This window comes from Carcharodon carcharias, chromosome 21 (genome assembly GCF_017639515.1).
Source record: "Carcharodon carcharias isolate sCarCar2 chromosome 21, sCarCar2.pri, whole genome shotgun sequence".
Taxonomy (NCBI): Eukaryota; Metazoa; Chordata; class Chondrichthyes; order Lamniformes; family Lamnidae; genus Carcharodon; species Carcharodon carcharias.
In genome coordinates, this window is record NC_054487.1 from 62,452,181 (window position 1) to 62,466,002 (window position 13,822).

Sequence of the window (13,822 nt, forward strand, 5' to 3'; positions counted from 1 at the left end):
TCAAATTTAAATAATTTCTTTATGTGTGCAAATGAAACCGTTTATGGAAACAGTTCACTTGTTCCTATATCAGTTTCCAGTTTCTTTGTGCATAGGATGCTGAAAAACAGAATAAAAACACAGGAAACCTGAAGTGCCATTTGAACGTAAAGCACGCTGAGGATTTGGGGCCATGAAGCATCTACAAAATCTCTTGGAATCTAGTAAACGTGCAAAGTCTGGGGAAAATCAAGTGTAAACCTAAACTTTTTGGTATTGTTAAATGAGAAAAAAAAATCAAGATTCTAGTCCATAAGCTGAGTACACACATTACTGGACTTGAACATGAAGTTGGCAAGCATGATAGGTGTAACCATGGTTAAGTCCTTTGACAACATGAAGATAGATGTTCTGGAGTTGATAAAAACAACAAGACTTAGAACAACAGTTTCTCGAGGGAGTTACCTTGAGGCTAGGTAGGAGAACAAAGCTCTTATTTCCAGGGCTCAATGCTTACCAGGAAGAGGTTGCAAAAAAGGCAAGTAGCTGCTGTTGCAACTGTGCACTTCCAACTGTTGAAAACACTATTCACTGGAGTGTAGCAGTGCAGTCATACAATTTTACTGTGAGTTGTGCTGCTCACTATACCATGCAGGAGCTCCTGGTACCTGTAGCCAAGGCTCAAACCTGCAACTGTCAGTTGTCTAACGATCAATGAGTCACTATCCTCCTTGAGAGGAGGAGAAGAGGTAAGAATTGAATAACCATTTCTGGAGATAGAAACAAAGATGTCTACAGATGACGCCATTTTTGAGAGATAGGAGGGGCCAGAGAGTGGGTTTCAAACAATAGGAGACAGACTAATGTAACAAGGGATCGAGATGAATTTGGAAGATTGGCTTATGATTAGCAAATGACATTTAATGTGGTCAAATGCAAGATTGGGAGTGGGGAACGGAAATACATTGTGGGAGCATTAACAATGGCTCTGGGCTGCAGGATACCACAGACATGATCTGGGAGTGTTGGTGGATAACTTGTTGAATCTAGCTGCACAACGTGCAGCAGCAGAAAAAAGCAAAGATGACCAGACCTTGGGGTGTATAGCTGAAGGGAACAATTACAAATTCTAGTTAGAAATGAGTGTGCACAAGCAACCAGAATGGCCACAGATGAAGTACTGTGCACACTGGAGGAAATGCAAAAAACAGAACCAAGACGATATTTAATGCATTTAAGTCATGGGGAGGGGGGAGTCTGAGATTGTTAAGCCTGAAGATTGTGGCTCTCATTCGCCCGCCTTGCCATCGCCTCGACACTTAATCACACCAGGTGCCATATTTAAAGTGCAGCCATGCGAACACCTCTCACTGCAGCAAAGAGGACATGGCCACAAAAGGCAAGACAAGAGGCTCCCTGGTTTAATGACGTGTCCCTGGAATGACTTTTGGATGCCGTGGAGGTCTGCTGTATGTCCTCTCCCTCCGTTCTGGCTGCAGGAGGGGCAGCAATCTCACCAATCTGGCTTGGTACGCGATGGCAGTGCTGAACAGTGCCAATGCTGTTCAGAAGAGGTTGTCCATCCAGTGCAGAAAGAGGACGAATGATCTCATCCGTGATGCTGGGTAAGGCAACCATCTCATCACTCTAAACTCACACACTCAAGCCCATCACACATCCACTGGCATCTGACTCACTGCCAGCTCAGGGAACATCACCACTCACTCAACCCTCACCATCTTAAGGCCACTTGCACAGATCAACATGCACACACACTGGGTTATCCCCCTTCCCTGGTACAACCCTCGCCCTGCAGCTTCTTCCCTTGCCTGAGGCCACTTCTCTTCCTTCCCCAAACAAGCCCTAGCCCTGCAGCCATTGAAAAGCCACCTCCACCTTACGGCTGAACTGGTAGGTAGAGACCTGCCCGTGAGTCTCCCTAAAAGTGATGTGGTGCTGTCTGCGAAGCCTGGCGCTGATGCCTGTGAGTGCTGCCCGAAACAAGATAGGCAATCAAGTCCCAAGTAACGTGCAGTCCACAAGGTACATGTCGCTTATGCACAGTTGTGAATCACGCTGACGTGCCTGGATGATCCAGCGTGGGGGGGTGGGCAGGTGATTCCGGCGAGCTGGGCTTGCAATGATATGCAGATGTATTACAATGAAGTTCTCGACATCCGACGGCAGGAAAAGCTTTCTACCATTGACAGGCGGAGCGGCTAATCGCAAACTGCTTTCACGACGTTGTGCAACCGATTTTTGGCCGTCTCAGCATATTGTCCGCTTATGCCGCCAAACGTGCCCGCCACCAACGGCATGGAAAACTTATGGTATTACAGGAGGCTATTCAGCCCATTGTTTCTGTGCTGGCCAGCCTAATCTCACTTTCCAGCTCTTGATCGGTAGTTCTGTGGGTTACAGCATTTCAAGCACACATCCAAGCATTTTTTAAATTCAGTGAGGGATTCTGCCTTTATTATCCTTTCAGGCAGTGACTTTGAGACACCCCCGCCCTCTGTGACAATATTCTAATCCTTCTACCAATTACTTTAAATCTATGACTCTCTCTGCTAAGGGAAACAGGTCCTTCCTAACCACTCCATCTAGGCCCCACATAATTTTATATGGGCTCAAGCTTAACCTGCTTTAACTAGGTCAGATTTAAAAGATGCCAAAATGTGGAATGGACCGCCCAGGGAACCAGATAATGTGGGGAAATTGCATACATATTTGAGAGGGACTGAGAGACATTAGTATTTGGGACTTGTCAGATGGACTACAAAGTCTTTTTTGACCTTGTATATAAGTAAATAGGTTTCTGGCACACTTTTGATATTTGACCAGCCATTCTGACTCACTAATGCACTCTGGAGAGTGGTAGAGCTGTCACTGGGGGCTTATAATTCTTCCCATTTAATTCAGATACCTTCGCAAGCCAGTGCCCAAATGAGTAGCGTGATCTCTGCTTGTCAAGCCAGGGGAAAGATCACTAGTGCTCTAGCAAATTGTGTTCCTACAGGGAGTGTATACGCACTCTGCTTTGCGCAAACGGAAAATCTATTCTGTGGAGACTCTTGGATGAGGTGATGGGATTTCCATGTGTCAAGTTGACTAAACAAAACTCACAAAGATTATGAATCAGTGCTAAAAATGCTAATATCCAGCACCCCTAATTATTCAGTTGGCAAAATCAGATACTTGCTTCGGTGCCACATATCTAGGTTGGAGGAAGAGACCAGGGTCTCTGCTATCGAATACTGTCCAGTCATCCTTGCTAGAAAGTGCATGTGTGGCTCCCGGGCATGAATGAGGTCAGGATTGACTGAGAGACTCAGTAATTGAACAGTTTATCAGTACAATGGCAACAGTAACCTCCGAATGTGAGCTGGGTGGGGGAGGGGGGCGGTGTGGTGGGACGATGGGAAAAGAAACAATGATATTTCACCAAGTGTATTAAATAACCCCTAAAAAACAAAAAGTTGTACATATGTTTGCTGATATTACTAATAGTTAATACTGGCAAAAATGTCCCATTTAAAAAGAGAGAAGTCCTCAATATGGCAGACAAATGCTGGGAGTCTATGGAGGGTTAACCGGAATTGCTGGTGCTATACTATCTCCCATAGCTTATAGCCAAGAAATTGTAGTAATGCTGATGCTTTGAAATTAATGCAGACATTATGCTGCTCAGGTCCTGTGTGCTTTCGACATCGATACTCAACTGAACATTGTGTTTCTTTAGAAGCTGGACATGTTAGCTTTGGCTTCCTGACTTTCCAGTCATTTGGATTATCTTCACTGCACCAACAAGAATGTGAACCTCAGACATTTCTAATTGTGAATCAACTTCTCCCTTCCCAGTTACCAAATCTTCCTATGTAAGAAAAGGTTAACTGAAGTAAAAGGGCCATGTGTACGTAACCTCCAGAAACCCCAAAGTCTACTACAAGATCAGAAGTTTTTAAACTGATCCAGACTACCACATGGTAAAGACATCTGTTAGGATACAGTAAAGGAAACAGATGGAAAAGGAAGAGATTCCTCAGAATGTAGTGTAAGATTTACATTATCCTCCATGAACTTCCATGTAGTCCCCATGTTTATACAATTTATCACTATTTCCTCAGACAGCTGAGATTAGGAAGCCCACATGAGCTCATGTCCTTGTTATTAACTCCAACTTTGAAAGCAGTCCAGGCTCTCCACCTCCCTATTCCCGATATCTCTTCGCTTAAACCCTTATTCTAAAGTGCTCATACTACAATAAAAGTCCACACTACCTGAGCAGGCTTCTTCTGGACCTCTTGCTGTGGCTGAAAAAAAAACAAACTACAGTTAGATTCCATCAAGTATTCATGCTGTTTTTCACTCTCCTTAATTGTAAGCATACCAGCATGTCAAGTACAACATAATGCGGAACACTCTTCACTTGATTTTCACACAATAAACTACGGCTGCTTTCCTTTCAAAAGCACGTTCCTCCATACCTCTCATTTCTTGCTAACCTATAGGCAAATACCTGTATATCCCTTCAAATCAGAAGAAATGTTATACTAAGAAAAAAGACTTTGGTTGCGCAGTCTGAATTCATTTGACTTCTGCATGCCGTGGCTAAAAGAAACGCTCTGAGAGAGCTGCCAGCTCACTGACTTTTTTTTCCATGAATTAGGTCCTGACAGTTCAATGAGGGGAAAGACAATGTCTGAATCAAGGCCAGCGCTGGCTCCGAGCCCAGTATGTGTCAAACTAATTTTACCAGCTGCCCTCCAAAAAGCACTCAATCCTCCCATAATCTCAACAAATGGACCATCAGTGACTGCAGAGACAGAAAAAGGCGGGGGCTGGGGTTCGTTATTGCTTATTCCCAACCCTTCTCACCCCAGCATCAAGCAAACTCCTGGCCAGGCCCCGCCATCTGATTTTTATGAATGGCTTCAGGAAAACAGATTGAGTGTGATATATTTCTAATTGTCATTCATGAAAAAAGGCAGGATTTACACATTGCTCAGAAAGCTGGTAACAATTGAAGTCGCAGACCTTATTAACAAGTGCCTCAGGTTGTAGTCAGAGTTATTGGCTTTTTGGGTTCTTCCGAAAGAGTTAACCCTTTAAATACTTATGTTTCCTTGCATCAAAAGGAACAGGATTTGTGCAGACAACACCCTCTGGTCATTTTGTATTGTTAAAATATACTGCTTAATACTGTGTGAGACCAAGAATCAAAATGCATGTTGTACTAATTTATATCAAAAACAAATGTTATGCTCAAAACTATTTGAACAGTGCTGTCATGTTACAGACAGCGCAAGCACAGAGGATGAAATACAACACCACACAGTGATAGCTGTATTGTTGCTTCAATGAAATTGAGGCAAAGTCTTGGAAGCTCTTCAAATCATACTTAACAGAAAAGGAATTTTCTGTCAGTACAAAATGACCTCAAGGCCAAACCCTGTGTAGTTAGGATTTCTTTAAAATGCCGCATGTTTTGTTCTCGACACTCTCCAACTTTATTATTCTAATTAATTTGCAAGAAAACTTCCCATGTCCCCAGACCTGGAACCAGCAACAGTGCAACAAGTGGTGGATATACAGCCCGAGGCTGTCTTTTGTTAACTGCTTGGCATCCCACTGGAACAGCCACTGGGCTCACTTAGTTTCAATCTATTGTATGAATGGGCCTCCACATATTCTAGACTTGAAATGAGACACCTTTTCAATTCAATGGAATCCTGAATTAAAATGTTCAATTTAAGTAAGGGGAGAAAGGAGAAAAAAAACTTTCGAAAAAATATACGAGAAACAACAGATTGGAGAAATCCATTATGTTGCTACAGACAAAAGCGTTGCCTGTTAAACCATTCCGACCTTTTGTGTGTTGTCCCTATGTAGTACAGCACTTGTACCAAATGATTGGTAAGTATAGTACAGCACAGTGCAATCATTCCTTGTTATAAACCAGTGTCTCCTCTATATAAACATTTTCAGTGGTGGTGTTTTTTTGGAGGGCTAAAACAGTGGCAGAATTTCTTGCTCTTCTTTGCAAATAGTGCCATAAGGTCTTTAAAATACATCTGTACAACCAAAGAGGGTTCAGCATGTCATCTGAAGGATGTCACCTTTACAATGCAGCACTGCCTTAGAACCGTGTTGGAATGCCAACCTAGATTAAGCACCGAAGTCCTGGTGTGAGAAAAGTAAAGAAAGGCATGTATTTATATAGCATCTTTCATGACCACAAGATGTCCCGAAGTACTTTACAGCTAATGAAGGTACATTTGAACTGATGTCACTGTTGTAATGTAGGAAATGCGGCAGCCAATCTGCAAACAGCAAGCTCCACAAACAGCAATGTGATAATGACCAGATAATCTTTTTGTGATAAAAGCAAAATACTGTGGATGCTGGAAATCTGAAGCAAAAACAAAAATACCTGGAAAAACTCAACAGGTCTGACAGCATCTGCGGAGAGGAACACAGTTAACGTTTCGAGCCTGTATGACTCATCTTTGTGATATTGTGCAACTGAGCCACAGCCGACACAAGGGTGAAACCTGTAACTTAGGCAAGGTGCTACCAACTGAGCTATGGAGATGTTTTTTCCCTGTATATGAACTTTTAATAGATAATCCCATTCAGAAAGTTATATTTTTGAATAACTAAACAATTACATATACATACTCTTTCCAAACGGTTCAACTTTCCACAGTTTCTTTCCAATCTTTGCCCATCAATGCTGCATCCCACTGTCGCCATTAGGAACCCTTCTGTCTGATTACTTTTGTTTCCTCGTCAGAGATAACAAAGCCTTCACTCGACACCTCACTGCATGGCGCAGCTCAAACTGGGTGCATGGCAGATGAAATTTTAAACATGCCTTCATTCTGATTCTATGGCATATGTGTTAGCCTAAATATTAACTGTCACCATGCTACTCCTCATCTTTTCAGCCAGGGAGTTCCTCTGTGCATTGTTACATCACAAACACATTATTTATAAACTTGCCAGTGCTTGGTGTCTCGAGATTGACACCAGCAGTGGTAAAGTTTGCTAGGATTGCATTTTTGTGCGCCCCCTCCCTCCCCACCTGCAGAGTTCCTCCCTCCTTCCTCCCTTAAATGATCAGTGTATTTGATCTGTTACTCCGCACCACTTGTACAGTAGTGTTTGAATGTTGCATACTTTACAAGTCTGAACATAAGTAATAGAATTCCAGTTATAAAGTTAAAAACTCCCCTGGCCATGAAAGATGAAAAGAACACCTTAATAGCGGTGTGCAAATCAAAATAGTGGCAATTTTCATCCAGACTCCAACTAAGTCAAAGCCATTGTCTAAATTACAAAGCAGGAATTCTACCAATGCAAAACTCAGAAAATGATGTCTCCCTTCATCTTTGAAATTAAGTTTAGGTCAGTTGATTCAGAATGTAAATACATTACAACATCCATTAAATATCATACCCAGAAGTTGGAGGCTTCTACACAACTTACGCTCAATTCTTTACAGTCAGAGCGATAAATATGTTATTCTTTATTTAGTGGCAATTTGTAAAAAGTGATGAGAAGGTGTTGCCTAAATCACAGTATTATAGTAACTGATTTAAATTTGATCAGCTCCCTCAGTATGGATCTGAAAGATCATGCATCAGAAACTTCGTCTATGAATCCTTCTGAGGCATTTTCCCCCATTCGGGCTGCTATTAAATTGAACACTATATATAATAAATAGAAAATAAAATATATAAACTTATACTGGTCAAAATATAATTTCCTCTTCCCTACTTTATTAATCCACAGCAACAGCTCAAAGTAGATGTTGAAAAAAGCCTTTAAAAATTGATGGAACATTTGAATAGTAAGGCGCAAGCTGAACAAATTAGGTGATTTGATTGTTACATTTATAGCTTTATTCGCAAAAGATTTAAATCCAACACTCATCCTGTGCTATTTTTCACACACAATCTCTAAACAAATGCCAGTGAGATTAAAACCAATTCAGGGGAACTGACACATTTGAGGCATTACTTCATTTGGATGAATGTAGATTTTTACATCATTACACCCAGATGAAATGCCAACCCATTCTTTAAAAGTTATTTCCTGTGGTGCTTCTGCCCACCAAAACCACTCCTGCCACACACTCCCATTTTGTTTTCTTTTATTTATGTCTTTTGCAGATAAATGGATTTGATAGCCCAGGCTCCAGGCTTCTCCCTGGCTGCCACTCTGATTTGTCAATGGGGTAGGGAGAAGGCCACCCTGAATGTGTCACCTTTCATCCCCACAAGTAGTAGAGCATTTAAATAGAGCAGTGTATCACACACATTAGCTGAAACAAGAGAATCACCACCACTGTGTTTATGACTAGGTTACAGTAAGTCATCACTTAACATTATGGTTGTGTTCCTGAGGAGCGCAACTTTAAATGAAACAATATTAAGCGAATCAGATTTTCCCATTATAACCAATGTAAATGATGTAAGTCAAGTTCTGTAAGATGTTTTTCATTAGAAAAAAATTAAAACAGTATACCCTGTAAGCCAAAATACTTTACATTGCTAAATTCTTATATTGATAAGTGAGATAACTTGACTCTTTCTACCTGCTTCTCCGGCTCACCGCCTCTCCCGCTCCCTGACCTTCCACCTTGCTGCCTTTCCAGCTCGCTGCCTCTCCCACTCCCTGACCCTCTGGCTCGCTTCCTGTCCCGCTTCCTGACCTTCCGGCTCACTGTGTCTCCTGCTCCCTAACCCTCTGCCTAGCTGCTTCTCTGGCTTGCCACCTCACCCGATCCCTGACTCTCCCAGTTGTGAGTGAGGGCGCAAGAGATGAACAGTGAAAGGCAGGAAGAGCAGCTCTGAGTTTCAGGGTTGCAGAAGTAAACCACAAGCTTGAGAGGTGGTGAGAGAAGAGGCTAGCAGCGTCTGGGAGTGTCGGCAAGAAGGAAGGTTGGCAGCAACAAAGAGAGTCGGTGAGATGTAAGGTTGGCAACAATCCAAAGGTTTGGCGAGGGGAAAGATCGGCAGCGCCCGGGAGGGTCGGCAAGAGGGAAGGTTGGCAGTGTCTGGGAGTGTTGGCGAGAGGGAGGATCAGAAGCGACTGAGAGGTATGGTGACCTCCAAAATGGCACCAAATGGGTCATGCGATGCTACGTCAGACCCAGCATGCAACAATGTTGAAATGAAACTCTTGATGCTAGACGTGAATAGGACCCTATTCTATTAACTGTCTGATGTCAAAGTGGAACAACTTAAAATGGAACAAGTTAAAACAAGGCAACTTAAAATGAGGACTTGTAATGAGAAACAAAATGGTGAACAAGCTAAGGTTATAATAATGAAAATGTTACGTTAATATGCACCTTTCATTTCCCTGAATCAGGTGGGTTATAGAAATGATCTATTTTTCTCAGCATTGACTTTCCTTTCCTTCGCTGATGCATCTTCACCTCAAGAATGATTTGCTCCCTAAAAGAAAAGTAACTAACTCCATGCATTTCTTTGAACAACTTTGAAATGAGAGCTACTTTCCTGGTGTCTTAACAATGAACCCTCCCTCATTCAACACTCTAGTTTCCAATCATTAAGACGCTAACAGTTTAGATTTCAAAACAAATAATTATATAAAGTGCTCAAAAAGAATTAAAAATCCTAATTTAAACATGGGGGACCTGATAGAGATATACAAAATTATGAGGGGCATAGATAGGGTAGATAGGAAGAAATGTTTCCCCTAAGGGGATCAATAACCAGGGGGCATAGATTTAAGGGAAGGGGCAGGAGATTTAGAGGGGATTTGAGGGTGGTTGGAATCTGGAACAATCTGCCTGAAGGGGTGGTAGAGGCAGGAACCCTCATAACATTTAAGAAGTATTTAGATGAGCACTTGAAATGCGATAGCATACAGGGCTACGGCAAGTGCTGGAAAATGGGATTAGAATAGATAGGTGCTTGATAGCCAGCACAGACACGATGGGCCAAAGGGCCTGTTTCTGTGCTGTATAACTCTGTGACCCTATGACTATGACTCTATAATGATCAAGACACAGTCATATTCCTTCAACATGAATGTCACTGCTCATCAAAGTGGACCACATTGGGCAGCCACCACACAGGCAAATACAAAACAACCAGCTGTTTTGACTTTCCAGTATATATACTAAATATAATGGACAACTTGGAACAGCTCACGGTTTAAATGTCATCTAAATACCTTAATGAGATTAGTGTCTGTGCAGAGATAATGGATATCTGGCAACGGTTACAGCATTTTTTTCTTCAGTCTACCAAATTCCCAGCAGCTACTTACCTGCATTTTAGGTATACCCTTTTTAGCTCCCTTCTCTTTAACAGCCTGGTTCAAAAATGCTTTGCAATGGCACTAAGTTATGCTGAACAGTAGCAAACACTATCACGGCATTACAAGACAGCGCTGAGTTGTTTGGATGACATCATAAACCAAGATAGCGAAGATTTTGTGGTTGCAGATAACCAAAACCACCAGGTCTGTTATAGCATGGAATACAACCCCTGTGATCATTAAAAAAATCAGCTAAAAGACGTCACCACAGTCTCTATCATGTTACCTCCACAACAGCTTTGATTCAAGCTGCCATCAATTTTGCCATTCTGATTGTTATCAAGGCCCTGTTTCCTATCAAATAACTTGTTTAAAGTAGGGCTATATGTGATGGACTCTGAGCAACTTTCATGATTTTAACATGGAAGCACATACACCAGAACCCATGTGGCAGGACCAGAATACATGTAATGAACTATGGGATAGGTCAGCCAATATCCCTTGATTGGACAAGTTCACACGGGAAGACTGTAAAATGAAACCTGTCAAGTCACACCTGCAGCCTGAAGTGTACTTTGAAATTTGGACTCATGCCAGAACTTTGCATACATTAACCTAGTTCGGTCCTTAATTGAAACTGCACCTATATGAACTAACTGCTGATAAACGAGCAATTTCAAACATTACATTTCAGTTTCCTCATGGAACAGGGAGACAGGCTATAGAAAATCCTTGCGACTTTGTAACATTTTTAAGGCAGTGTTAAGATGGGATAATCTGATAGATGGGAAGGAGAAAAAGATAGAAGAGGGAGAGAGGGAAACAAAGATAGAAAGCAAAAGAAAGAAGAAAACAAAGAATTTTAGAGAAATCGATTAGAGAAACTTGTATAAAATGTAATCAAAGTATACTTCCAGCACCCAGAAAACATGCACTAAATTGCAATGTTAGCAAATCAATGGTTTTCCTTCTTTAATGCTACAATATTAAGAGAACTTAGAAAAAGCTGCAGCAGGTTGAACCGATGGATAGAGTTTAGCACCATTTGGAGAAAGTGCTGAGGGCACTAAGGGCATAAAATGTACGCTGGGTGTGCAACTTCAATGTGGAAAATTGCCTGGGTATATCCTGTCCACAAAAAGTAGGGCAACTCCTGCCAGACCAGTTACATCTCCATCAGTCTACACCTGATCATCAACAAACTGATTGGAGTTATCAACAATGTTAACAAGTGCACTTACCCACTAATAATCTCTGAAAGAGTTACCACTAATAGTCAATTTAGGTGTGCCAGGACTATTTGGCTACAGACTTCATTATTCTCTTGGTCCAGTGATGGACACAAGAGCTGAATACTAGCATTGAGGCAAAAGGCGTTCAGACAACATTGAACTGAGTCTACACCAAGAAGCTGAAGTCAATGCGTACTCTCCAGGAACTAAAGTCACACCGAACACAAAGATGATGGTTGTAATTGTTGGACGCCAATAATTTTAGTCCCAGGGCATTATTACGGGGAGTTTCTCAGGCTAGTGTCTTAGGCTCAATTATCTTCAGCTGCTTCATTAATGACCTTCTTGCTATTAGAATGCCAGAAGTGGAGCTATTCACTGATCATTGCGGTGGTTCCATTTAATTTGTAATTCCTCAAATAATGAAGGAGTCCAGGAATTATGCCTCAAAGCGTGTACAACATCCAGGTTTTGGCTGAGAAGTTACAAGCAACATTTGTGCCACGCAAGTGCCAGGCAATGACCATCACCTCCTGACAATCACTGGCATTATTTAGTATTGACTTCAACATCTTGGAGTTCACCATTGAGCAGAAACCTAACTGACCCAGCAATAGATATGCTGTGGTAACCAGAGCAAGTTAGAGGCTGGGTATTCTATGGCAAGTGGCTCACATCCTGACTTCTCAAGGTCTTTCCATCACCTAAGAAGCACAATATGAGGAGTGTAATGAAATACTCACCACCTGCCTGGATGGGTGCAGCTGCAACAAAACAGCTCCACACCATCCAGGACAAAGCTGTCTGTCTGACTGGCACTTCAGCCTAAACATCCACCCATTTCACCACCAACAGCCATTTGTACTGTCTATAGTATGCACTGCAACAAATCAGCAATACGTCTACAGCAACACCTTCCAGACCCTTGACATCCACTACCCAGAAGGACAAAGGGATAACATCACCTCTAAGTTCCCCTCCAAGCCACACACATCATGTTATACCCCCATTCCCCCCACCGACCCACTGTCCCTCATGCACCCAATGCCAATATATGCCCTCCACCTACCCCTATAGCCCTTCATTGCCCCCATGTCAAGGTATTCCCTTCAAAAAACCTGGCCCATGCCCCTCCCAAGATAGGCATCCCCCAAACCCCTATGGCCCTGTCATGCCCCCCCCATGCCAAGGCCTGGTCCTATCTACTGCCAAAGGCTCATCAAACCCTCCATTCAAAGTTATGGCACTTCTATGCCCATTCACCCACTATACACTGTAGAGATCCAATGAATCTCTACTAGTCTACTATTGCCTACTAGTGACAGTAGGATGTATTAAAAAGCTTAAAAAGTAATTGATAACATTCCACTTCCTTAAAAAAACCTATTTACTATAGCCCAATAAAAGTGTCAATCATCCAGGTCCTTTCAAGTTTCAATAGCTGAAACTGCAAGCACTTGAAACTTCTTTATCTCATGTAAAAAAATTGTGATACTAACAGAAGAGACCAGGGAGCCAGAACTATTAAGCAAGCAATGTTTTTTCTGGGACTCAGGTGCTTCAATGGAGTAATGGATTTCTGGGCTCTTAGCCAAGCATTCATATGTACTCTTGGCTGAGAGCCCATACATCCATTAGAGTAATAAAACACCTGAGCCCTAAGGAAAACACTTCTTGATCGACAGCTCTGGCTCCCTGATCTTTGCTGTCAATTGCACAATGTTTATTTATACAAGGTTAAGTAATTATTTTTTAAATAGTGCAAAGTAGTGAATGAATGAGTTTCTTTTAAAGCTTTTTTTTTTACACATCCTATTGTCACAATTGGTTCATTTGTTCTATGCTGCGTCTAGTGGTTCAATTGGCCTGGAAGTGCCATAGCTTGGCATAGGAGGCATGAGGGCCCATGGGGGTTGAGTAGAGGAGCATTTCTGGGTATACAGGGAATGAGGGGCCATGGGGTGGGTGGAGAGGCATAGCTTGGCATAGGGGGCATGAGGGAATTGGTCAAGAGACATACCTTGACATGGGGGATGTGAAGACGACTTTTCGAAATTACTTTTGAAAAGATCCCTTCATGCAGACCATGTCATGCATGATACCCCTGGACCATGATTCATTGAAAACCTGGCCCAACTCCATGAAAATTGTGGAGGACTCAGACCTATCCCCACAATGGAGCCGGCCAGGTTGGGAGTGCAGAATATGGGCTTTGGACCCAAACCAGCCCACACCCTTAAGGCACTCTTGAAAAACCAGAAACCCTGGAAATGTGGTCAGGAATCATGGAATCAGGTCCAGGCTGCCATTTT

At 42.3% G+C, this 13,822-nt stretch overlaps 1 protein-coding gene across 1 annotated transcript in view; it reads right to left on the reverse strand.

Moving 5' to 3' along the window:
• The window catches only part of hmga2 (high mobility group AT-hook 2), a 127,683-nt gene that overhangs the window by 21,601 nt on the left and 92,260 nt on the right, over nucleotides 1–13,822 (reverse strand). Inside the window, exon 4 of the mRNA XM_041215510.1 lies at nucleotides 4,260–4,292. Within this exon, the coding sequence (XP_041071444.1) occupies nucleotides 4,260–4,292 (33 nt within the window). The remainder of the gene's footprint in view (nucleotides 1–4,259; nucleotides 4,293–13,822) is intronic.